This window comes from Oncorhynchus masou, chromosome 12 (assembly GCF_036934945.1).
Source record: "Oncorhynchus masou masou isolate Uvic2021 chromosome 12, UVic_Omas_1.1, whole genome shotgun sequence".
Taxonomy (NCBI): domain Eukaryota; kingdom Metazoa; phylum Chordata; class Actinopteri; order Salmoniformes; family Salmonidae; genus Oncorhynchus; species Oncorhynchus masou.
Genome location: NC_088223.1, coordinates 58274804 through 58298317, shown reverse-complemented (window position 1 = coordinate 58298317; position 23514 = coordinate 58274804). Strand labels below are relative to the sequence as shown.

The 23514-nt window shown below is 43.6% G+C and overlaps 1 protein-coding gene across 5 annotated transcripts in view; it reads right to left on the bottom strand.

Annotated features, from left to right (window-relative positions):
* Positions 1-23514, bottom strand: part of LOC135550500 (neurofibromin) — an 80144-nt gene that overhangs the window by 8616 nt on the left and 48014 nt on the right. For all 5 annotated transcript variants that reach the window (XM_064981375.1, XM_064981377.1, XM_064981379.1 and 2 more), the window contains 18 exons: positions 13352-13784; positions 12739-13079; positions 12360-12562; positions 12040-12233; positions 10481-10621; positions 5669-5948; positions 5216-5430; positions 4885-4946; positions 4336-4477; positions 3806-3907; positions 3257-3397; positions 2969-3095; positions 2761-2892; positions 1968-2103; positions 1667-1824; positions 1326-1448; positions 1094-1215; positions 829-929 (listed from right to left, as the gene is read on the bottom strand). In XM_064981375.1, coding sequence (XP_064837447.1) covers positions 829-929; positions 1094-1215; positions 1326-1448; positions 1667-1824; positions 1968-2103; positions 2761-2892; positions 2969-3095; positions 3257-3397; positions 3806-3907; positions 4336-4477; positions 4885-4946; positions 5216-5430; positions 5669-5948; positions 10481-10621; positions 12040-12233; positions 12360-12562; positions 12739-13079; positions 13352-13784 — 3153 coding nt within the window. The remainder of the gene's footprint in view (positions 1-828; positions 930-1093; positions 1216-1325; positions 1449-1666; positions 1825-1967; positions 2104-2760; positions 2893-2968; positions 3096-3256; positions 3398-3805; positions 3908-4335; positions 4478-4884; positions 4947-5215; positions 5431-5668; positions 5949-10480; positions 10622-12039; positions 12234-12359; positions 12563-12738; positions 13080-13351; positions 13785-23514) is intronic.

Here is a 23514-nt window from a genome sequence, read left to right as displayed (position 1 = left end):
GTGCCTTGTTAAAAGTTCAATTGTGGAATATCTTTCCTTCTTAATGTGTTTGAAACAATCAGTTGTGTTGTGACAAGGGAGGTATACAGAAGATAGTCCTATTTGGTAAAAGACCAAGTCCATATTATGTCAAGAACAGCTCAAATAAGCAAAGAGAAACAACAGTACATCATTACTTTAAGACATGAAGGTCAGTCAACCTGGAAAATGTCAAGAACTTTGAAAGTTTCTTCAAGTACAGTTGCAAAAACCATCAAGTGCTATGATGAAACTGGCTCTCATGAGGACCGCCTCAGGAAAGGAAGACCCAGAGTTACCTCTGCTGCAGAGTATAAGTTCATTAGAGTTAACTGCACCTCAGATTGCAGCCCAAATAAATGCTTCAGACAAGTAACAGACACCTCAACATCGACTGTTCAGAGGAGACTACATGAATCAGGCCTTAATGGTCAATTTGCTGCAAAGAAACCACTACTAAAGGACACCAACAATAAGAAGAGTCTTGCTTGAGCGAAGAAACACGAGCAATGGACATTAGACCGGTGGAAATCTGTCCTTTAGTCTGATGAGTCCAAATTTGAGATTTTTGGTTCCAACAGCCGTGTCTTTGTGAGACGCAGAGTAGGTTAATGGATGATCTCCACATGTGTGGTTCCCACCGTGATGCATGGAGAAGTTATTTCATAGTTTTGATGTCTTCACTATTATTCTACAATGTAGAAAATAGTAAAAATAACGAAAAAACCTTGAATGAGTAGGTGTCCAAACTTTAGACTGGTACTGTATGTATTTGTTCATGGCTTTATTGTGTTGAAATGAAACACTTACACAACTGGAAAGACCCTAGGGAAGACAACACTAGCTTCAGCTAAAAACTCGTAGAGGATTCTCTGGTCAAAATCATCTGTTGTATTCTTCACCAATGTAGCCTGTAGCATAGAGGCAAGACAGGAAGGAACAGTGAGATCCTTTACACCAGCATGTTAGAAATAGGCACAAACTAATGACGAGGAAATATGAGAGAGGGAGTTTAAAAGAGAGAGAGACAGAGAATCACAGAGGTGGAGGAGGAGAGCTGAGAAAGTGGTCTCACCAGGACCGTGAGCAGCAGAGCCTGGATCTTGGGGTCTGTGAGAACCTCTTCATCCAGCAGCACGTTGGACTCCGACACAGACACCTTCCTCAGGGTGTGGTGGGAGATTCTTTGGGTCGATTCTGTGGGATGGAGAGAGAGACACATGAGTCAGTGTCAAACCTCTAGCATCCCTGCCACAAACATGTAAGTGTCAGGTGAACAGGAGACAAACACTGACCTGGACACTCACCTATTTCATAATCGTTCTCCGCCACCCTCCTCATCTTTGGTGGCGTAGTGATGCCAGACTCCATATCTGGCCTCTTTGGTGCTTTGTTGTCTGATATCAAGTGATCAAAACTCTTCCTCGTGCCTGGTGAGCCAGCATAGACAAATACATGATGGCCATGTTAACACACAGGTCAATTCACTTAAACACTAACAATACCTAAAATAGCACAGACCTGGTAGATCCTCTATGGATATCTTGGTCATCATGTCTATACAGGCTAACTCCCTCTGACCAGTTCTCTCTTGATAAAACGCTTCTGTTGATCTCTAGCAGTGTAGGACGATTGACAGGTGTCTTACCTAGCAGTTTCTTAGTGTTTGCCTGGGAAGGCTGGCCCATGTCCAGGCTCATGGACTTGCGTGTGCGGGGGCTGATCTGCCCCACCGAGGAGTAGTGAGCCACTAGGTAGCGTTCTGACACCTTGGGGGATGTCCACGGCTGACTCTCCCGAAGAGTCCTGACACAGGGGTGAAAAACAAAACATTCATGAAAGTTGAACACATATTGTCCATACGATTCCTTTTTGACATTGTACAATACAGAGAGCTGAAACTAATCTTCAGTCAGCTGCTCTGTCAGCAGGCAGCCCTGTAGACTCACCTGCAGCAGGGGTCGCTGTGGTGCACAGAGTACGTGTCCATGGGAACATTCTCCATGGTAACTTCCGAGAGGAGCAGGGACTTCCTGTGCTTGAGGCTACAGCGGCTGCGGACCTCTTCTGAAACAGTGAGGAGAGCTACACACAGACAGGCGTCATTTCACTACGAGATCAGTTTGTTTTCTACGCAGAAACCGTTGGCTTGCAAATTAAGAAAATCAACGGAAATCTGCGCCACCCGGGAGGCCGGAACGAAAATCACTTTTGTTTAAAGTCAATATGAACATGGGCATCCTGAAGATGCAAGACACTCTAATAATAAAATCAATCAATAGCCTCCCAGGTCACGCAGTGGTCTAAGACACTTTGTCTAAGGCACTGCATCGTTCGAGCCCAGGCTCTGTTGCAGGCGGTGCACAATTGGTCCAGGGTTTGGCCGGCAGGGATATCCTTGTCTCGTCGCACACTAGCGACGGGCTGTGCGCAGTGCACGCTGACCAGACCACTAGGTGCACGGTGTTTCCTCCGACACATTGGTGCGGCTGGCTTCCGGTTTGGATGCGCGCTGTGTCAAGAAGCAGTGCGGCTTGGTTGGGTTTCGGAGGACGCATGGCTCTCAACTTTCGCCTCTCCGAGTCCGTACGGGAGTTGCAGCAATGAGACAAGAGAGAAGCTACTAACAATTGGATACCACGAAATTGGGGAGAAAATGTGTTATTTCATTTTTTTAAATAAAAATGTATCAATCATAAATATTCGTAGTATGGCTTCATTGAGGATCCGTCCTGAACTCACCTGCCAGGTAGGCCACACTCTGGGTGTTCACCTCAAACTTGTCACAGTTGAGGTGTTTTCCCACCAGGGCTAGCAGTGTGTGGAGAATCCGGATGGTCCGCGCCACTGTGTTGGGGGAGGGGTGTCTGTACCCTGGACAGAGACGTGATTGGTTAGAGAAAGAGCTCAACCATGCCGACCCAATGCTTAGACACCCCCGCCTACTTACCTTTCAACAGGTGACCCACTAGTGCAAAGTTGAAGTTGGAATTGAAGTTGAGGCCCACAAAGTGGTCCATCTGTTTACAGTGCCACTCCAGAGGCTTCCTGATCTCCATAAACACCTCCTCTGGACTCTACAGGGGAAAAGAGGGGAAGATAATTATTTACAAAAACATGTAAACCCCAACTCAAAGTGAAACTGTGAGAAGACCTGGCCAAAAAAAAAGGTGTGAATGTTTGAGCTGAAGGTTTGTGGAAGAACATCCCTTTGAAAAGTTGTCTGTGTGTTTAGTACCTTGTCGTTGAAGACCCTGAGGCTGTCCAGTGTGTGAAGGTTCTGCTCCAGCAGGGCGGTGCCGGCGGAGTAGAGGTTGACCTCGTCCAGCTGGAGCACAGCCACGGCCACCCAGAACAGAGCCTTGTGCATGGGGGAGTCCTGGAGGAAACACAGAGGCTGTTATTTAGCCTCACCACTACTACTATCCAACACACACACAATCCAACACACACACACTCACAATCCAACACACACACACTCACAATCCAACACACACACAGGGCCCTGTGCGTAGGCGAGCTGCCAACAAACACACTTGCAGTCAGAGCGAGTCTCACACGACAATTTACTTCCACCATCTACCATCTATCAGCAGCCTATTTACCACATACAGGCAGGGCCAAAATAACTTCCCTCCTCTCTGCGTGCCAGGAGCTTTGGGTGCTACTTTTTAGAATGTGGTTCATACGCACGCACACACAAATAAGCTAGCTCACCAGAACATTTAATACATCCATCTCTTAAATTATCCCTTGAGATCGGCCATCTGTGTCTTCGTGTGTGTACCTTGTTGAGGAGAGGCTGCAGCTTGGTGAGAGCTATTACTGTGGCTTCTATCAACACCTGGCTGTTGTAGTTATCAGGTCCCTTTAGACAGCTCTCCAGACCCTATTGACAGACAACAGGTCAATTCAGTCTGCGCAGCACAGGATATGCTACACACAGCATCTTTCAACAGACAGACCCTAATGAGACAGGATCAGACACTGCTCCAGCATTCACAACTACTTCCAAAACTTGTAGCAGAGAATCTATTCAAAGACTTGCAACGTTCCCACGAGAGTAGAGGTCATGTCTGTAGATTTAGAACGCCAATTGGCAGATAAAAAGTGCACGAGATGGAAGCACGGTTACTTGAAGTGATAGATTCTATTTTGACAACAGCGCTGGCTGCTTTAAAAAAAAAAGAATTGCACTGACCATTGTCTTTTACAAGATACAGTACAGTCATTCAAGTGGTTTCAATGAGATGCATGTCCTAATTCTATGTATGACAGAATGTAGCGAGTAACAGGGCAGAGTGATGGGACACAGACCCTGTCTATGCTGAGCAGGGGGCTGGCCTTGCTGAGGATCCTGATGATCTGTTTGATCTGGCCATGGGTCACCCTCTTACTGATGCAGCCAAACACCACCAGGGCTCTGGGCTGCAGGGACGGGTTGTACTGGAACGCAAACCTGACAGAGGGAGAGAAAAGGAGAGAGAGCGGATGAATACACAGACTACTTTCATACGCATGCCTTATGAAAGTCAGTCAAGTTGACGGCGGAAGGTAGCCTAGCGGTTGGGCCAGTAACCAAAAAGGTTGCTGGTTCGAAACCCAGAGCCGACTAGGTGAAAAATCTGTATGTGCCCTTGAGCAAGGCACTTAACCTTAATTGCTCCTGTAAGTCGCTCTGGATAAGCATGTATGCTAAATATCAAAAGAAATATATATATATATTTTTAAATGTAAATGATCTGAAGCCTTTCTACATTGCTCTGACATTAGCACCAATAGTAATATAAGCATCAGAAAATTGATTTAGAGCAAACAGTGTGGATGGTTCTGTTCATTAGAAGAGTGTAAATGTTGTTACCATACCTCTGAGCCAGCTCTGTCCACTGGTCCAGCCACTTACAGCCAGGGATATCCCTCATACAGGCCTTGTGGAAAAGAGGAAACAGTTTGAGCACATTAAAAAATATATAAAAAATGTTTAAACTATTTTTGTTTGCTAGACTGGGCAAGTAGAATATTATATTTGGTTGGTGTTCACCCAGCATCACCCGGTACAGACAGTAGTTTCATAGAGACGATGGAATAATGAGTGACGATGTCAGTGTGGTGATCTCTAGCATCACCCGGTACAGACAGTAGTTTCATAGAGACGATGGAATAATGAGTGACGATGTCAGTGTAGTGATCTCCTGACCTCCATGATCTCCAGCAGGGCCTCGGTGACTGTCTCCAGGGAGGACAGGGCGAAGGTCTCCCTCTCGTAGGACCCGGGGGAGAAGGAGCGGTCGCGGTAGCTGGAGCGGAAGGCGATGACCGCAGCAGACTTGACCTTACTGATGCCAAACAGCAGGTAGAACTTAGGCAGGGAGAACTCTGTCAGGCTCAGCCTCAGGACCTGCTTGGTCTCCTCTGGAAGAGAGAAACACACAGGGGAATAGTTATCAGTTAGTTTCAGCAAGGCTATACAGTACATCAATGAAAAATCTCCCAAAAGTGTACATCTCTAGCTATCCATCTACTTTCAAAACACTGAATGACACTCATCAACCCTCTGCCTTTTAAATTGTTTCACTTCTCTCTCTGTCGCTCTGTCTGTCCTCTCTTCTCTACAGCCAGGGCCAGGATGTTGTGTGTGTGGCCTCCTCACCACTGAAGTTGAGCTGGGAGCAGGTACAGAGGGAGTGGATTATGTTGATGACCAGGCCGTGTGTGGAGGCGCGGAGGGACAGGGGGCCGGTGGCCACCAGCAGCGTGACCACGTGGAACAGGTAGGGCAGGTGAGTGGCCACATCCAGAGAGTTGTTAAAGGACAGCATGAGCATGTAACGGGCCAGGATGGCAATGTCATCCCACATCAAGTGTTGCTCCAGGGTGGGCGTGGGAGACAGACACGTCTTATCGATGATCTTACACATGCGGATGATCACCTGCAGACCAGACAAGGGATAGAGTTAAGGTTACATCAAAGGTCTGGTACGTAGCACATCACATTACCACATTTGACATCCCCATCTTCTATTATCTCTCCCATCCACCGATGATAAAGAGCAGGATGACTCAGGACTCTCGTCATTTAGCTAGCATCACTGTCCTGTAGTTAAAGGTTACAGGCAGAATTGGGAATGCAGCAAGTAATGTTTAATATCCCAGTGTGGTGTTAATCAATTGTGCAATAACAATTTAAACCTGTGTTCAGTATTTTGCCTTGACATACAAGTACAGATAGAAGAGAAAAGAGACATCACCCCACACAGACTGGCCTTTGTATTCAGTTGCCATACTGTGCCTGGTACTAGATCACATGATCAGCATTTTGTGAGGTAAGTTATGGATACTTCATTGGGCAATACACTCTCAAGGCTCTCTTTAGGAGAGAAGTAGCTCAACAGTCAAAAGGAAATGACAAGTAAAGGCAGGACACCACCTGTGATCTAAATAGGGTAGGCACTTTTAAAATGTGTCTGCTTGTATGTTTGGTTTGTGAGATGTTTAAAACAGGCTTTCATACATACTGTAGTGGTATAGTTCAACATCTAACTGTAATCAGGGTATGTGCAGGTTCTATCAAGTTTAATTTAACAATTTTTTAATACTACTTGGAATGCAATTTAATACCAATTTTGAAGTATGCATGCAGCACACATCTGCTAATATTCTCCTCCAGAAATGAGCCCATGTTGGCAAAAAGTTGAATTTTTAGGGCTGGCTCTTTCCCCAAAGACTATAGCCTATATGGTGCATATTAAATCAGGCAGATGTGCTATTTTAACAATGAGCATTCACCTCTAGACTGAAGGAGTAGTAGCATAGTGGCTAGGTTATAGATGGCTGAAGCATGGGGTTGCCCATCTGCATTTGTTATTAAGGCTACCTCAATGGGCTAATCATTAGCTGGATCACAAACTCTTAAGTGTTCAGAAAATTATCCTCAATACCAAAACAATACCAATGTGAAAAAATGCCTTATAAAGTCAAATTTACATCACTGTTACTGTTTAAAATAGTGGTCAACTCTGGGTGTGCAGGCTTTTGATCCAGCACTGCTCAAACACACAAGGTCCTTCCCTCATTCAGTGAATCAGGTATCAAACGGCAGTACTTCCAAAGCAGGGTAGCTAAGCGGGAGGGCTCTTGACTGACTTTTTCCAGTGCCAAGTAAGACATGAACATACAATTAATCTAACAAGTTCAAGGAATGCATGATGGATATTTTTATGTGCAACATGTCAAAATAGGATCCAGAGTAATCCATTCTATTTAGAAATTAATTTGCCTGAATGTTTTGTGCATATTGGCCTAGGGGCAATAATGCTACATAATTTAAAAACTGAGGAAGTGGGAATTTAAAACACATTAGCTAGATTGCTAACCCTAAATATGCTATTATTGCTAGATATCCACACAAAAACGTTCCATTGGTAGACCTATAAAGACCTCCTGATATATTCACTGTAAATGGCACATTATCTCAACAACATACTCTGTTTGTAAAGTGGTGTTATTTCCTCTATATTGACAGTTTGAAAAATCATTCTTACTCACATGAAGCTCTCCTCTTTTTTAACAATGGTCTTTCCTGCAACTACAGTGCCTTCAGAAGGTATTCACACCCCTAGACTTCTTCCACATTGTTACGTTACAAAGTGGGATAAAAATATATTTCTAATTTTTTTGTAAACGATCAACACAAAATATTCTGTCAAAGTAGAAGAAAATTTTGAAAATTTGTAATAAAAAATATATATTAAAAAACACTAATATCTTGATTACATAAGTATTCAACCCCTCGAGTCAATACATGTTAGAATCATATTTGGCAGTGATTACAGCTGTGAGTGTTTCTGGGTACGTCTCTAAGAGCTTTGCACACCTGGATGATATAATATTTTGCACATTCTTAAAATTCTTCAATATCTGTCAAGTTGGTTGTTGATCATTGCTGGACAGCCATTTAAGTCTTGCCATAGATTTAAGCCAATTTAAGTCAAAACTGTAACTAGGCCACTCAGGAATATTCAATGTCGTCTTGGTAAGCAACTCCAGTGTAAATTTGGCCTTGTGTTTTAGGTTATTGTCCTGCTGAAAGGTGCATTTGTCTCCTAGTGTCTGTTGGAAAGCAGACAACCAGGTTAGTTTTACACACCCATAACATGATGCAGCCACCACAATGCTTGAAAATATGAAGAGTGCTATTCAGTAATGTGTTGTATTTCCCCAAAAATAACACTTGGTATTCAGGACATAGGAGTTAATTGCGCATGTTTTGGAATAAAAACTATTCTGTACAGGCTTCCTTCTTTTCACTGTCATTTAGGTTAGTATTGTGAAATAACTACAATGTTGTGGATCCATCTGCAGTTTTCTCCTATCACAGCCATTAAACTCAGTAACTGTTTTAAAGTCACCATAGGCCTCATGGTGAAATCCCTGAGCGGTTTCCTTCCCCTCCGGGAACACCTATATCTTTGTAGTGACTGGGTGTATCAATACACCACCCAAAGTGTAATTAATAACTTCACCATTTTCAAAGAGATATTCAGTGTCTGCCTTTTGTTTTTTTTCACCCATCTACCAATAGGTGCCCTTTTTTGCGAGGCAAACTCCCTGGTCTTTGTGGTTGAATCGGTGTTTGAAATTCACTACTCGACCTTACAGATAATTGTATGCGTGGGGTCCAGAGATGAGGTAGTCATTCAAAAATAATGTTAAACACCATTATTGCACACATAGTAAGTCAAAGGGGTTGAATACTTGACTCAAGACATTTCAGCTTTTTATTTTTTAGTCATTTGTAAAAAAAAATGCAATAAAACAATTAATTGCACTTTGACATTATGGGGAATTGTGTGCAGGCCAGTGACACAACATTGAAATGCATTTTAAAGTCAGGCTCTAACACAACAAAATGTGGAAAAGGGGTGTGAATACTTTCTGAAGGCACTGTACATTTTGAAATGTTGCTCAACTGTTAGAATGCATCTCTATTTATTCATTTTGTTTGCCATGGTGGTATTAAGCAGTGGCACAATATAATGGAAACACTGTAGTCACTGTCAAGACCTTTAAAAACTGAATTTAAGACATGAAAACTTTTTAAGGCCTTTAAAATCAGATAAATTAACTTAAAAAGTGTTAAGGACCCGCAGACACCCTGTGTAATGTAATCTGTAACATTGGCTAATATGTTAGCTACTCCAATTAATTCAGTGACATTACACAATTACATCTTGCCATAAAGCAGTATCATAAATGTACAAAATGGATCTTTGATGTCATTTTATAGAACAAGGGACATCTGGAAAGATTGTATTCATGTGTGCAGCATCTGTATTGATGTTTGTAGCATATTTCAGCCACACCCGTTGCTGAGGTTCATAAAATCGAGCACATAGCCATGCAATCTCCATAGACAAACATTGGCAGTAGAACGGCCTTACTTACTCAGTGGCTTTCAACGTGCCACCGTCATTGTCAGTTCATAAAATGTCTGCCCTGCCAGAGCTGCCCCGGTCAACTGAAAGTGATGTTATGGGGAAGTGGAAAGGTCTTGGAGCAACAACGGCTCAGCCACGAAGTGGTAGGCCACATAAGCTCACAGAACAAGACTGCAAAGTGCTGAAGTACGTTGCGCGTAAAAATTCGTCCTCAGATGTAACACTCACTACCGAGATCCAAACTGCCCCCGGAAGCAACGTCAGCACAATAACTGTTTGTCGAGAGCTTCATGAAATGGGTTACCATGGCCAAGCAGCCGCACACAAGCCTAAGATCACCAGGTGCAATGCAAAGCTTCGGCTGGAGTGGTATAAAGCTTGCCGCCATTGGACTCTGGAGCAGTGGAAACACTTTCTCTGGAGTGATGAATCACGCTTCACCATCTGGCAGTTCGATGGACGAATCTGGGTTTGGCGGATGCCAGGAAAAAGCTACCTGCCCGAACGCGGTGCCAGCTGTAATGTTCGGTGGACTAGGAATAATGGTCTGTGGCTATTTTTCATGGTTCGGGCTAGGCCCCTTAGTTCCAGTGCTTCAAACTTTGGGGAAGACCCTTCCCTGTTTCAGCATGACAACGCCCCCGTGCACAAAGCAAGGTCCATGCAGAAATGTGTGTGTCGAGATCGGTGTGAAGAACTTGACTGGCCTGCACAGAGCCCTGACCTCAACCCTGTCAATCACCTTTGGGATGAATTGGGACTGCGAGCCAGGCGTAATAGCCCAACATCAGTGCCCGATCTCTCTAACGCTTGTGGATGAATGGAAGCAAATCTCCACAGCAAAGTTCCAACATCTAGTTGGAACCCAGAAGAGTGGAGTCTGTTATAACAGCAAAGGGGGACCAACTCCATATTAATGCCCATGATTTTGGAACGAGTTGTTCAACAAGGTGTCCACATACTTTTGGTTATGTATCGTATGTCGCAATGGTAATTCTTGAGGTGTTTGTGTGTGCGTCTCTCACCTTGCTGGACACCAGCTTGACATTCCCGGAGGCCAGCGCCACAGCTGTGTCAGCCATGACCTCAGCCTTGATGGAACCCAGGCCTCCTGTAGCGCTGGTCTTGATGAAGCTGTCCAGCACCACGTCCAGCAGGTCAGTTATCTACAGAACAGGGACAACAGGACAAACCATAAACTCATCTCCAGTAATAGCCCACAGAGGTCTGATGCAACCCAGAACTTTCACCAAAGTTCTCACAGTAGACCTATAGATACTGGGACTTGCACAACGGCCTCAGCGTATGCTTTTCTTTGTCTCAAGTTATTTCTCTTTCAGAATGACTTCTCAGCCAGCATCTTTTTTAGTCAGACATTCCTCTCCACGCTAATACACAAAGCTTTCAGTGGCAAGCATGATAACTGGTGAGAGCTGAAAAGTACAGAGATGGTGACACAGAAGACAGAATCATTTGTAATGACAACATACAGTGCCTTCAGAAAGTATTCAGACCCCTTGACTTTTTCCACAATTTGTTTTGTTACTGCCTGAATTTAAAATAGATTAAATTGAGATTTTGGGTCACTGGACTAAACACAATACCCCATAATGTCAAAGTGGAATTGTGATTTTCTAAATTTTGACAAATTATTTAAAAATGAACAGCTGGAATGTATTTAGTTTATAAGTATCCAACCCCCTAAATAAGTTCAGCAGTAAAAATGTGCTTAGTCCCAAAATAAGTTGCATGGACTCACTGTGTGCAAAATTGTGTTCAACAAAATACTAACACTTGTCTTTTGTTGGACATAAGACTGTAAAAACACCTGGAAATAAGCTCTAAGTGATTTTAATTTAAGAAATCGGTTCCCAAGTATTCCCACACATAATAGAGAAACACGTGATTATATACAAATGTTAGCAAGGTTTTAAATTCTTATGTTTTAGTCAAACATATCTGTTTGGGCTTCTTGCAGCCAATTTACAGTCAACAAATGATGTTACGGGCCCCCGACCATCCGCTCAAGGAAAACAAAACAGCACATGGCTGAATCTTGTTGATGATCCCTGGCATAGGGTGTCCCTGTCCAGCATCTATAACATCCTGAACAGTGGGTCCACTGAATCCTTCAGCCATTTCCCAGTGCATGAATCAGCAGTAGCATTAAGGCAATAACAGACACTGCACAGGCTCAGTAATATTCAATATACCACCCGGTACTCTACCCTGCACCTAAGAGACTGCTTTCCTGTGTTTGTAGTCATTGAACACCGGTCACTTTAATAATGTGTACATACTGGTTTTACCCACTTCATGTGTACTGTATTCTAGTCATGGCTAATCACTACTGCTGTATACACCTTTTCTATTCATATACTGTCCAAACACACTATTTTTATTGATATTTCTTAATTTCTTATTTTTAAGATGTGTGTGCATGGTTTTGCTAGGTATTACTGCACTGTTAGAGCAAGAAACAAAAGCATTTCGCTGTACCTGCGATGACGTGAAAATATGTGATTTGAAATACTGGTTGATACATGGGCTAAAACGCATACAGAGAGGAGAGAGAGACCCCCACCTGTCCTAGACTACCCCAGATCTTAGCCTGGATAGAAGGGTACATCTGCTTCTCGTTGATGGTCATGGTGATGAGCTTGTCCAGGATGGCGGTGACACGCTGGCGCTTGGCGTCGTCATTGTGCTTACAGAACCTCACCAGGTTGAGCAGCCAGGGGGTCATGTACTCCAGACACAGATGTTTCAACTCAATACCTAAACACACATCAGAGAGGATGTTACAGTGGGTGTGTGTGTGTGTGTGTGTGTGTTTGTGCGTGTGAGTGCATGTATGCGTGCGTTTGGCGTATGTGTGTGGAAGGCAGGAACAAGGATACTGACTGGATTTGCTGAAGCCAGAGATACACTCCTCCAGGAACTCCAGGGTGAGGTGTGGTTCGTTGGCGGCCAGTGTCTTGCTGATGGACACTATGAAGAGGGTGTTGTTTGCAGGGATACACAGGCCCGACGTCTCCAGCAGCTGGCCTTCTATCTTCAGGTTGAAGGTGCAGGTCAAGGCACAGAGCAGGTTGTAGGCCGCTGATCTGAAACCAGCACAGACAGAAAGGGAAGGAGAGAAAGAAAAAAAAAAATAGTACGTAAGTAAGCATCATAGATGTATAATTCAAACATCCCTATGAAGCCTAACGGTCTGCTCTCATAGTCCCATCAAAATCTATACTATTCACATATGACTATTTTCCACAGCTGTGTTTCTGACCTGAGGCTGGGGTCAGAGCTGCCCAGATTGAGCAGGGCAATGTTGAGCAGGGTCCCCGGCACGTCTTTGGGCCTGATCTTGGTGTGCTGGGGGATGGAGTCCGGCTGGGACAGCTCCCAACGCGTCCTGATGTGGATGATGGACTGGACGATGGCCTCACACTCCTGGTGCATGAAGGTGAGCGGCGTGCCCTGGTTGGCGATGGTTAGAGTGAACTGGTTCTCATCCACCAGGCAGATCTCCTCTATCTCTGAGGCGTAGTAGATGTCGTTGAGGAAGACCGACTGACCCAGGACCCGGGTACGCTCTGCTGAAGTCACCTGGACTGCTGTGGAGCCCACCTGGGGACAACAGAGACAGCTCATTGAGACTGAGTCACTATGCTATATGGTCCACAAAAGAGTAACATGGTTTAAAAAAACGTCCATTATCAGCCGGAGTCTGGTTTAGCGGTTGACCCTTCAGACCACATCTACTTCCGGGGGACAAGCATTCAATCCGTCTCAGACATTCCTGTCATTCCTGTCTGTGCCCCTAATTACATCCCCACAGCCCAAAAAGTATGTAAGATTCATATAACATTATAAATTTACTGACTCCCCCATGTCCTGACCTTGATGGAGACCTTGGTGTCCTTGTGGGCCAGTTTGAGGGCGTTGTGGAACACCTTGAGGTCCTCCTCCAGGGCAAGCGTGGCCGCAGGCAGCTTCTGCTGGTCAGGCTCCACGTGCTCCGCAAGCCGCACTGGTGAATCAATGAACAGCAGCTTCTTGCTCCCCTTCAGGCCTGTCAGCAGTCTCTCGTGGTACTTAGTGTACTCCCTCACCCACGTGTTGCAGTTGTAGATGTAGATGGCAGCCACGTTCTCGTAGGCGAAGCCCGGGAACACCACAAACCACTTGGACAGGAAGTCAGTCTTGAAGCGGTTGCTGGGTCCGGCGTGGGTCAGGTCCACCACAATCTCATAGGGCTTGGCGTAATAGGGCTTCAAGGTCAGCAGCACGTGGTAGATGAGAAGGTCACCGTTGATCTGGCCCGTCTTGAATCTGGGAGGGTAAAGAGGGAGAGGGGGACGTCACAGAAGCATTGGTGGTTTTCATTGTAATTTAAATAAGGTGCACAGGACAGAAAGTGTGTGTTATGCCAACCTGATTGCGTCACAGTTCAACACTTGATTCGGTTGGAAAATGACAGACAGTGTGAACTGGATTAACAAGAAGACATGGGCTCTCAAATCCTCAAAATGTTCTACAGCTGCACCATTGAGAGCATCTTGACTGGCTGCAACACTGCTTGGTATGACAACAGCACCGCCCTCGATCGTATGGAGATACAGAAGGTGATGCGGACAGCCAAGTACAATCGTGGCCAAAAGTTGAGAATGACAAATAATAATTTCCACACAGTTTGCTGCTTCAGTGTCTAGATATTTTTGTCAGATGTTATTATGGAATACTGAAGTATAATTACAAGCATTTCATAAGTGTCAAAGGCTTTTGTTGACAATTACATGAAGCTGATGCAAATAGTCAATATTTGCAGTGTTGACCCTTCTTTTTCAAGACCTCTGCAATCCGCCCTGGCATGCTGTTAATTAACTTCTGGGTCACATCCTGACTGATGGCAGCCCATTCTTGCATAATCAATGCTTGGAGTTTGTCAGAATGTGTGGGTTTTTGTTTGTCCACCCACCTCTTGAGGATTGACCACAAGTTCTCAATGGGATTAAGGTCTGGGGAGTTTCCTGGCCATGGACCCAAAATATCGATGCTTTGTTCCCCGAGCCACCTAGTTATCACTTTTGCCTTGTGGCAAGGTGCTCCATCATGCTGGAAAAGCCATTGTTCGTCACCAAACTGTTTCTGGATGGTTGGGAGAAGTTGCTCTCGGAGGATGTGTTGGTACCATTCTTTATTCATGGCTGTGTTCTTAGGCAGAATTGTGAGTGAGCCCACTCCCTTGGTTGAGAAGCAACCCCACACATGAATGGTCTCAGGATGCTTTACTGTTGGCATGACACAGGACTGATGGTAGCGGTCACCTTGTCTTCTCCGGACAAGCTTTTTTCCAGATGCCCCAAACAACTGGAAAGGGGATTCATCAGAGAAAATGACTTTACCCCAGTCCTCAGCAGTCTAATCCTTGTAAAGTTTGCAGAATATCAGTCTGTCCCTGATGTTTTTCCTGGAGAGAAGTGGCTTCTTTGCTGCCCTTCTTGACACCAGGCCATCCTCCAAAAGTCTTTGCCTCACTGTGCATGCAGATGCACTCACACCTGCCTGCTGCCATTCCTGAGCAAGCTCTGTTCTGGTGGTGCCCCGGTCCCACAGCTGAATCAACTTTAGGAGACGGTCCTGGCGCTTGCTGGACTTTCTTGGGCGCCCTGAAGCCTTCTTCACAACAATTGAACCGCTCTCCTTGAAGTTCTTGATGATCCGATAAATGGTTGATTTAGGTGCAATCTTACTGGCAGCAATATCCTTGCCTGTGAAGCCCTTTTTGTGCAAAGCAATGACGGCGGCATGTGTTTCCTTGCAGGTAACCATGTTTGACAGAGGACGAACAATGATTCCATGCACCACCCCCCTTTTGAAGCTTCCAGTGTTATTCGAACTCAATCAGCATGACAGCGTGATCTCCAGCCTTGTCCTCGTCAACACTCACACCTGTGTTAACGAGAGAATCACTGACATGATATCAGCGGGTCATTTTGTGGCAGGGCTGAAATGCAGTTGAATATTTTGGGGATTCAGTTAATCTGCATGGCAAAGAGGGGCTTTGCAATTAATAGCACTTCATCTGATCACTATTCATAACATTCTGGAGTATATGCAAATTGCCATCATACAAACTGAGGCAGCAGACTTTGTGAAAATGTATATTTGTGTCATTCTCAAAACCTTTGGCCGCGACTGTACATCTCCCTGCCATCCAGGATCTCTATATCAGGTGGTGTGAAAGGAAGGCCTGGAAAATCATTAAAGACTCCAGCCACCCATAGACTGTTCTCTCTGCTTCCAGTCAGCAAGTGGTACCGGTGCATCAAGTCTGACACCAACAGACTCCTGAACAGCTTCTATCACTAAGCCATAAGACTGCTAAATAGCTAACAAAATGGCTACACAGACTGAGTTAACCCTTGTATTTTATTTTTGCAGCGACTCCACACACACATTTCCCTGCACATTATAAATACTGTATGGTATTGGAACAGACCCTGTATTTTGCTTCTTACTTTCTTGTGTATTTTTGTTCTACCTTGTGTTATTTGTAGTGCTACATTGATGATGATTACTGCATTGTTGGGTTTGGAGCTTGAGAGAAAGGCATTTCACTGTACTTGAGCACGTGACAAACTTGGAACTTGAGTCTGCAAAGACAGAAATTAGAAACAGATAGGAGGAATGACTGATGTACAGTAAATTACAGATTTGAATGGCTAATGTACAGCTTTCAATTAAATATATGGTTAATAACAGAATGAATAAATAATTAAATTAATCTGACAATGCAAGACATTCATTTGTTGAATAACGTCTACCTATAGTAGCATTAGTAGGAGGAGATCGGTGTGCCTTGTAAGGATCCGGCGACGATTGGCTAATCTGCCTTTGCCATCGGTACTATTGGCTAACGTACAATCGCTGGAAAATAAAGTGGACAAACTTCAAGCACGTATATCCTACAAACGGGACATTAAAAAAAACGAACATCTTATGTTTCACCAAGTCGTGGCTGAACGACTACATGAATAACATACAGCTGTTGGGTTACACACTGTATCGGACGGTCAGAACAGCAGCCTATGGTAAGACAAGGGGTGGCGGTCTATGTATATTTGTAAACAACAGCTGGTGCATGATATCTAAGGAAGTCTTGAGGTTTTGATCGCCTGAGGTAGAGTATCTCATGATAATCTGCAAACAACACTATCTATATTCTTTGTAGCTGTCTATTTACCACCTCAAACTGATGTTGGCACCAAGACTGCACTCAATGAGTTGTATACAGCCATAAGCAAACAGGAAAATGCTCACCATAGGTGGTGCTCCTAGTGTCCGGGGACTTTAATTAAAAGGAAACGTAAATCCATTTCTACCAGCATGTTAAATCTGCAACCACCTTTACTCCACACAGCAGTACAAAGCTCTCCCTCGCCCTCCATTTGGCAAATCTGATCATTACACTATACTCCTCAGTCAATAAAAAAGTGGTCAGATGAAGCAGATGCTAAGCTACAGGACTGTTTTGCAAGCACAGACTGGAATATGTTCTGGGATTCTTCCAATGTCATTGAGGAGTACACAACATCAGTCACTGCCTTCATCAATAAGTGCTTTGATGACATCGTCCCCAAAGTGACTGTACGTACATACCCCAACCAGAAGCCATGGATTACAGGCAACATCCACACTGAGATATAGGGTAGAGCTGCCGTTTCAAGGAGCGGGACTCTAACTCGGAAGCTTATAAGAAACCCCGCTATGCCCTCCGACGAACCAGCCAACAGGCAAAGCACCAATACAGGACTAAGATCGAATCGTACCACACCGGCTCCGATGCTCGTCGAGGGTGGCAGGGCTTATAAACTATTACAGAGTACAAACAGAAGCCTGGCCGTGAGCTGCCCAGTGACACGAGCCTACCAGACGAGCTCAATTACTTCTATGCTCGCTTCGAGGCAAGTCACGCTGAAGCATGCATGAGAGCATCAGATGTTAAAGACGACTGTGTGACCACGCTCTCCGTAGCCGATGTGAGTAAGACATTCAAATAGGTCAACATTCACAAGGTCGCAGGACCAGACGGACTACCAGGACATGTACCCCGAGCTTGCACTGGCCAACTTGCAAGTGTCTTCACTGACATTTTCAACCTCTCCCTGTCTGAGTCTGTAATACCAACACCAAGGTAACCTGCCTAAATGACTAACAACCCGTAGCACTCACGTCTGTAGACATGAAGTGCTTTGAAAGGCTGGTTATGGCTCACATAAACACCATTATCACAGAATTCCTAGACCCACTCCAATTTACATACCGCCCCAACAGATCATGCCATCTCTATTGCACTCCACACTGACCTTTCCCACCTGGACAAAAGGAACACCTGTGAGAACGCTATTCATTGACGACAGCTCAGCATTCAACACCAGCATTCAACACCAAAGCTCATCACTAAGCTAAGGACCCTCGGACTAAACACCTCCCTCTGCAACTGGATCCTGGATTTCCTGACAGGCCGCCCTCAGGTGGTAAGGATAGGTAACAACCCATCCGCCACGCTGATCCTCAACGCAGGGGCCATTCAGGGGTGCATGCTCAGTCAACTCCAGTACTCCCTATTCACCCAAGACTGTATGGCCAGGCACGACTCCAACACCATCATTCAGATTGCAGACGACACAACAGTGGTAGGCCTGATCACCGACAATGACGAGACAGCTTATAGGGAGGTCAGAGACCTGACCGTGTGGAGCCAGGCCAACAACCTCTCCCTCAACGTGATCAAGACAAATTAGATGAATGTGGACTACAGGACAAAGAGGACCAAACACACCCCCATTCACATCGACAGGGCTGTAGCGGAGCAGGCTGAGAGTTAAAACATGTTGAGGCTAGAGGGCAGTATTTTCACTTTTGGATGAAAGGCGTGCCCAGAGTAAACGGCCTCCTACTGTTTTCCAGATGGGAATACATGCATAGTATTATTACTGGTGGATAGAAAACACTCTCAAGTTTCTAAAACTGTGAATTATGTCTGAGAGTATAACAGAATTCATATGGCAGACAAAAACCTGAGAAGAAATCAGAACAGGAAGTGAGAACTCAATTTAGAAAACAGTGCCATTGGATGTCCACCTTAGATATGGTTGAGAATGCACTTCCTTGGGCTTACAAAAGATGTCACCGTCTTTAGATTCTGCTTGTATGATTCTATTACAAAGGTGGGGCTTCATAATAGCTCTTTTAGTGGGTGGTCTGGCAGAAAGCCTCGGTCTCATTACGCACGGTCACAAGAGTGTTCTTGCGTTCCTATGCTTTTCTTCAGACAATGAAATTCTCCGGTTGGAACCTTATTGCTGATTAATGTTTAAAACATCCTAAATATGGATTGCATACATAATTTGACTTGTTTCTACAACCTGTAACGGAACTTTTTGAGTTTTTGTATGGAGGAATTGCTCGTGCTTTTTGAGGATTGAATGCAGGGCTGAACAAGATAACAACAAGTGGCTAAATTATGGGCTTTTTGGAACTTTATGGAACAAATCAGTCATTTATTGTCGAACTGGGATTCCTGGAACTGCCTTCTGATGAAGATATTCAAAGGTAAGTGAATATTTAGTGTTTTTTGTAGCTTCTGTTGAAGCCAAAATGGCGGCTATATCTTTGGGTTCTGAGCGCCATTCTCAGATTATTCTTTTTCTGTAAAGTATTTTTTTTAAATCTGACACAGCGGTTGCATAGAGGATACATTTATCTTTAATACTGTGAATAACACTTGCATCTTTTATCAATGTTTATTGTGAGTATTCCTGCAAAAATCACCAGATGTTTTGGAATCAAAACATTACTGCACGTAATGCGCCAATGTAAACTGTGATTTATATAGATACATATTTATATAGATACATTATATATATATACACACACACACACACACACACACACATATATACATACATACATACACACACACATGCACATTATTGAACAAAAACACACAATACATGTATAACATGATGTCCTATGAGTGTCATCTGATGGAGATAATCAAAGGTTAGTGATTCATTTTATCTATATTTTTGCTTTTGAGACTGAAATATCACTGTGTTTTTGAATTTGGTGGTCATCTAACAAATATATGTTTGATTATGCTGTAAAACATTTTTATTTTTTATTATTATTTATTTTTTATTTTTTGAAATCAGACACGATGGGAAGATTAACAAGATGTTTATCTTTCATTTGCTGTATTGGACTTGTTAAAACCTCTTAGAGATCGGGCTACTTTTTTCAACATTCTGATAAAAATCGCGCAACATTTCAACGTCCTGCTACTCATGCCAGGAATATAGTATATGCATATGATTAGTATGTGTGCATAGAAAACACTCTGAAGTTTCTAGAACTGGTTCAATGGTGTCTGTGACTATAACAGAACGAGTTCCGTGGTCAAAATCGCCAGAAAACCTGGTTACTAAATCGACGAAGAAAAACTCAATCCGCCAGCCCATGTATTGTCTATTGGAAGGAAAAATACTTAAGGGTGAGATTACAGTTCCTACAGCTTCCACACTATGTCGCCAGTGTTGTGATTTCGATTCAACTAAATCGTTGGTCATCTGAGTAATAGCCACATCTGGTTGTCAAGTCCACAGCTGTAAACAATGGAACCGGAAAAGTTAGTTATGTTTCCCAAACTTATTGAATACAGATCGCTCCGTGATCAATTTGATCGTTTATTAACGTTTAGTAATATCTAAAGTTGGATTACAGAAGTAGTTTGAAGTATTTTGTCAAAGTTTAAAGGCAACTTTTTTAATTTTAAAAAATAACATTGGGTTTAAAAAATGTGTTTTTACTGGATCTGACGGTGTTCATAAATTGACATTTTGGGTACACAAGGACCGATTTAATAAAAAAAAAGACCCAATTGTGATGTTTATGGGACATATAGGAGTGCCAACAAAGAATCTCGTCAAAGGTAATGAATGTTTTATATTTTATTTCTGCGTTTTGTGTAGCGCCGGCTACGCTAATTCCTTTGTTTACGTCCCTTCTGGTATTTCGGCGTGTTGCCTGCTATCAGATAATAGCTACTCATGCTTTCGCCGAAAAGCATTTTACAAATCTGACTCGTTGGCTTGATTCACAACGAGTGTAGCTTGAATTGACTACCCTGCATGTGAATTTTAATGAACGTTTGAGTTTTAACGAGTGCTATTAGCATTTGGCGTAGCGCATTTGCATTTATTGTTGGCAGGGGGTGCGGTTGCGTCCCGGGTGGGCCAGACAGGTTAATGTGTGAAAGTTAAATATTTCGAAATAATATTTTTATCAGCTGAATGGGAGGGCGTGTTCCCTTCAGGGAACTCCTTGTGCCCCCTAGACCCAACAGGTTTTAAGTTCCTTGGTGTAAACATCACAAACAAACATCCAAGCACACCAAGACAGTCGTGAAGAGGGCACGACAAAACCTATTCAATCTCAGGAGACTGAACTGAAAATATTTGGAATGAGTCCTCAGATCCGCAAAAGATTCTACAGCTGCACCATCGAGAGCATCTTGACTGGTATGGCAACTGCTCGGCCTCCAACCGTAAGGCACTACAAAGGGTAGTGCGTACCTCCCAGTACATCACTTGGGACAAGCTTCCTGCCACCCAGGACTTCTATACCAGGCGGTGTCAAAGGAAGGCCCTAAAAATTGTCAAAGGCTCCAGCCACTCTAGTCATTAACGGTTCAGCACAGCAAGCAGTACTGGAGGGCCAAGTCTAGGTCCAAGAGGCTTCTAAAAAACAGCTTCTCCCCTCAAGCCATAAGACTCCTGAACATCTAATCAAATGGCTATCCAGACTATTTGCATTGCCCCCACCTCTTTTACAGTGCTGCTACTCTGTTTATTATCTATATAGTCACTTTAATAACTGTACCTACATGTACAGTTGAAGTCGGAAGTTTACATACACCTTAGCCAAAGACATTTAAACTCAGTTTTTCACAATTCCTGACATGTAATCCTTGTAAGAAATTCTGTCTTAGGTCAGTTAGGATCACCACTTTATTTGTAGAATGTGAAATGTCAGAATAATAGGATAATTTTTTTTTCAGCTTTCATCACATTCCCAGTGGGTCAGAAGTTTACATATACTCAATTAGTATTTGGTAGCATTGCCTTTCAATTGTTTAACTCGGGTCAAAAGTTTTGGGTAGCCTTCCACAAACTTCCCACAATAAGTTGGGTGAATTTTGGCCCATTCCCCCCTGACAGAGCTGGTGTAACTGAGTCAGGTTTGTAGGCCTCCTTGCTCGCACACGCTTTTTCTGCCCACAAATTGTCTATAGGATTGAGGTCAGGGCTTTGTGATGGCCACTGCAATATCTTGACTTTGTTGTTCTTAAGCCATTCTGCCACAACTTTGGAAGTATGCTTGGGGTCATTGTCCATTTGGAAGACCCATTTGTGACCAAGCTTTAACTTCCTGACTGATGTCTTGAGATGTTGCTTCAATATATCCACAATTGTCCTTCCTCGTGATGATTTATTTTCTGAAGTGCACCAGTCCCTCCTGCAGCAAAGCACCCCCACAACATGATGCTGCCACCCCCGTGCTTCACGGTTGGGATGGTGTTCTTCGGCTTGCAAGCCTCTCCCTTTTTTCTCCAAACATAACGATGGTCATTATGGCTAAACAGTTATATTTTTGTTTCATCAGACCAGAGGACATTTCTCCAAAAAGTACAATCTTTGTCCCCATGTGCAGTTGCAAACCGTAGTCTGGCTTTTTTATGGCGGTTTTGGAGCAGTGGTTTCTTCTTTGCTGAGCGGCCTTTCAGGTCATGTCGATATAGGACTCGTTTTACTGTGGATATAGATATCTCTGTACTTGTTTCCTCCAGCATCTTCACAAGGTCCTTTGCTGTTGTACTGGGATTGATTTGCACTTTTCACACCAAAGTACATTCATCTCTAGGAGACAGAACGCGTCTTCTTCCTGAGCGGTATGACGGCTGCGTGGTCCCATGGTGTTTATACTTGCGTATTATTGTTTATACAGATGAACGTGGTAATTTGGAAATTGCTCCCAAGGATGAATCAGACTTGGAGGTCTACAATTGTGTTTGAGGTCTTGGCCGATTTATTTTGATTTTTCCATGATGTCAAGCAAAGAGGCACTGAGTTTGAAGGTAGGCCTTGAAATACATCCACGGGTACACCTCCAATTGACTCAAATTATGTCAATTAGCCTATCAGAAGCTTCTAAAGCCATGACATCATTTTCTGGAATTTCCCAAGCTGTTTAAAAAAGGCACAGTCAACTTCCGACCCACTGGAATTGTGATAGTGAATTATAAGTGAAATAATCTGCCTGTAAACAATTGTTAAAACAATTACTTGTGTCATGCACAAAGTAGATGTTCTCACCGACTTGCCAAAACTATAGTTTGTTAAGACATTTGTGGAGTGGTTGAAAAATGAGTTAATGACTCCAACATAAGTGTATGTAAACTTCCGACTGTACAAATTACCTTGACTAACCGCTGCACCCACACATTGACTCTGTACCAGTACCCCCTGTATATAGCCTTGCTATTGTTATTTTACTGCTGCTCTTTGTTACTTGTATTTATTTTCTTTTTAGGTATTTTTCTTAAAATTGCATTGTTGGTTTATGAGCTTGTAAGTAAGCATTTACATATCTACACATGTACGGTCTACACATGTTGTATTCGGCGCATGTGACAAATACAATTTGATTAGTAATTATAAACACTTCTCATCTCCAAGACAACGCAACATGTTTCCACTCCACTCAACAGCCCACCTGTTGTAGGGTGTTAACCATAGTGCTTACTGTCTGGCTTCTGTGTGACCAAGCGAATCATCACACACACACAAACTGATATACAGGTAACTTCCAAAATAAAGGAAACACCAACATAAAGCATCTTAATAGGGCATTGGGCCAGAACAGCTTCAATGCACCTTGGTAAAGTTGGCATAGATTCACAAGTGTCTGGAACTCTATTGGAGGGATGCGATGCCAT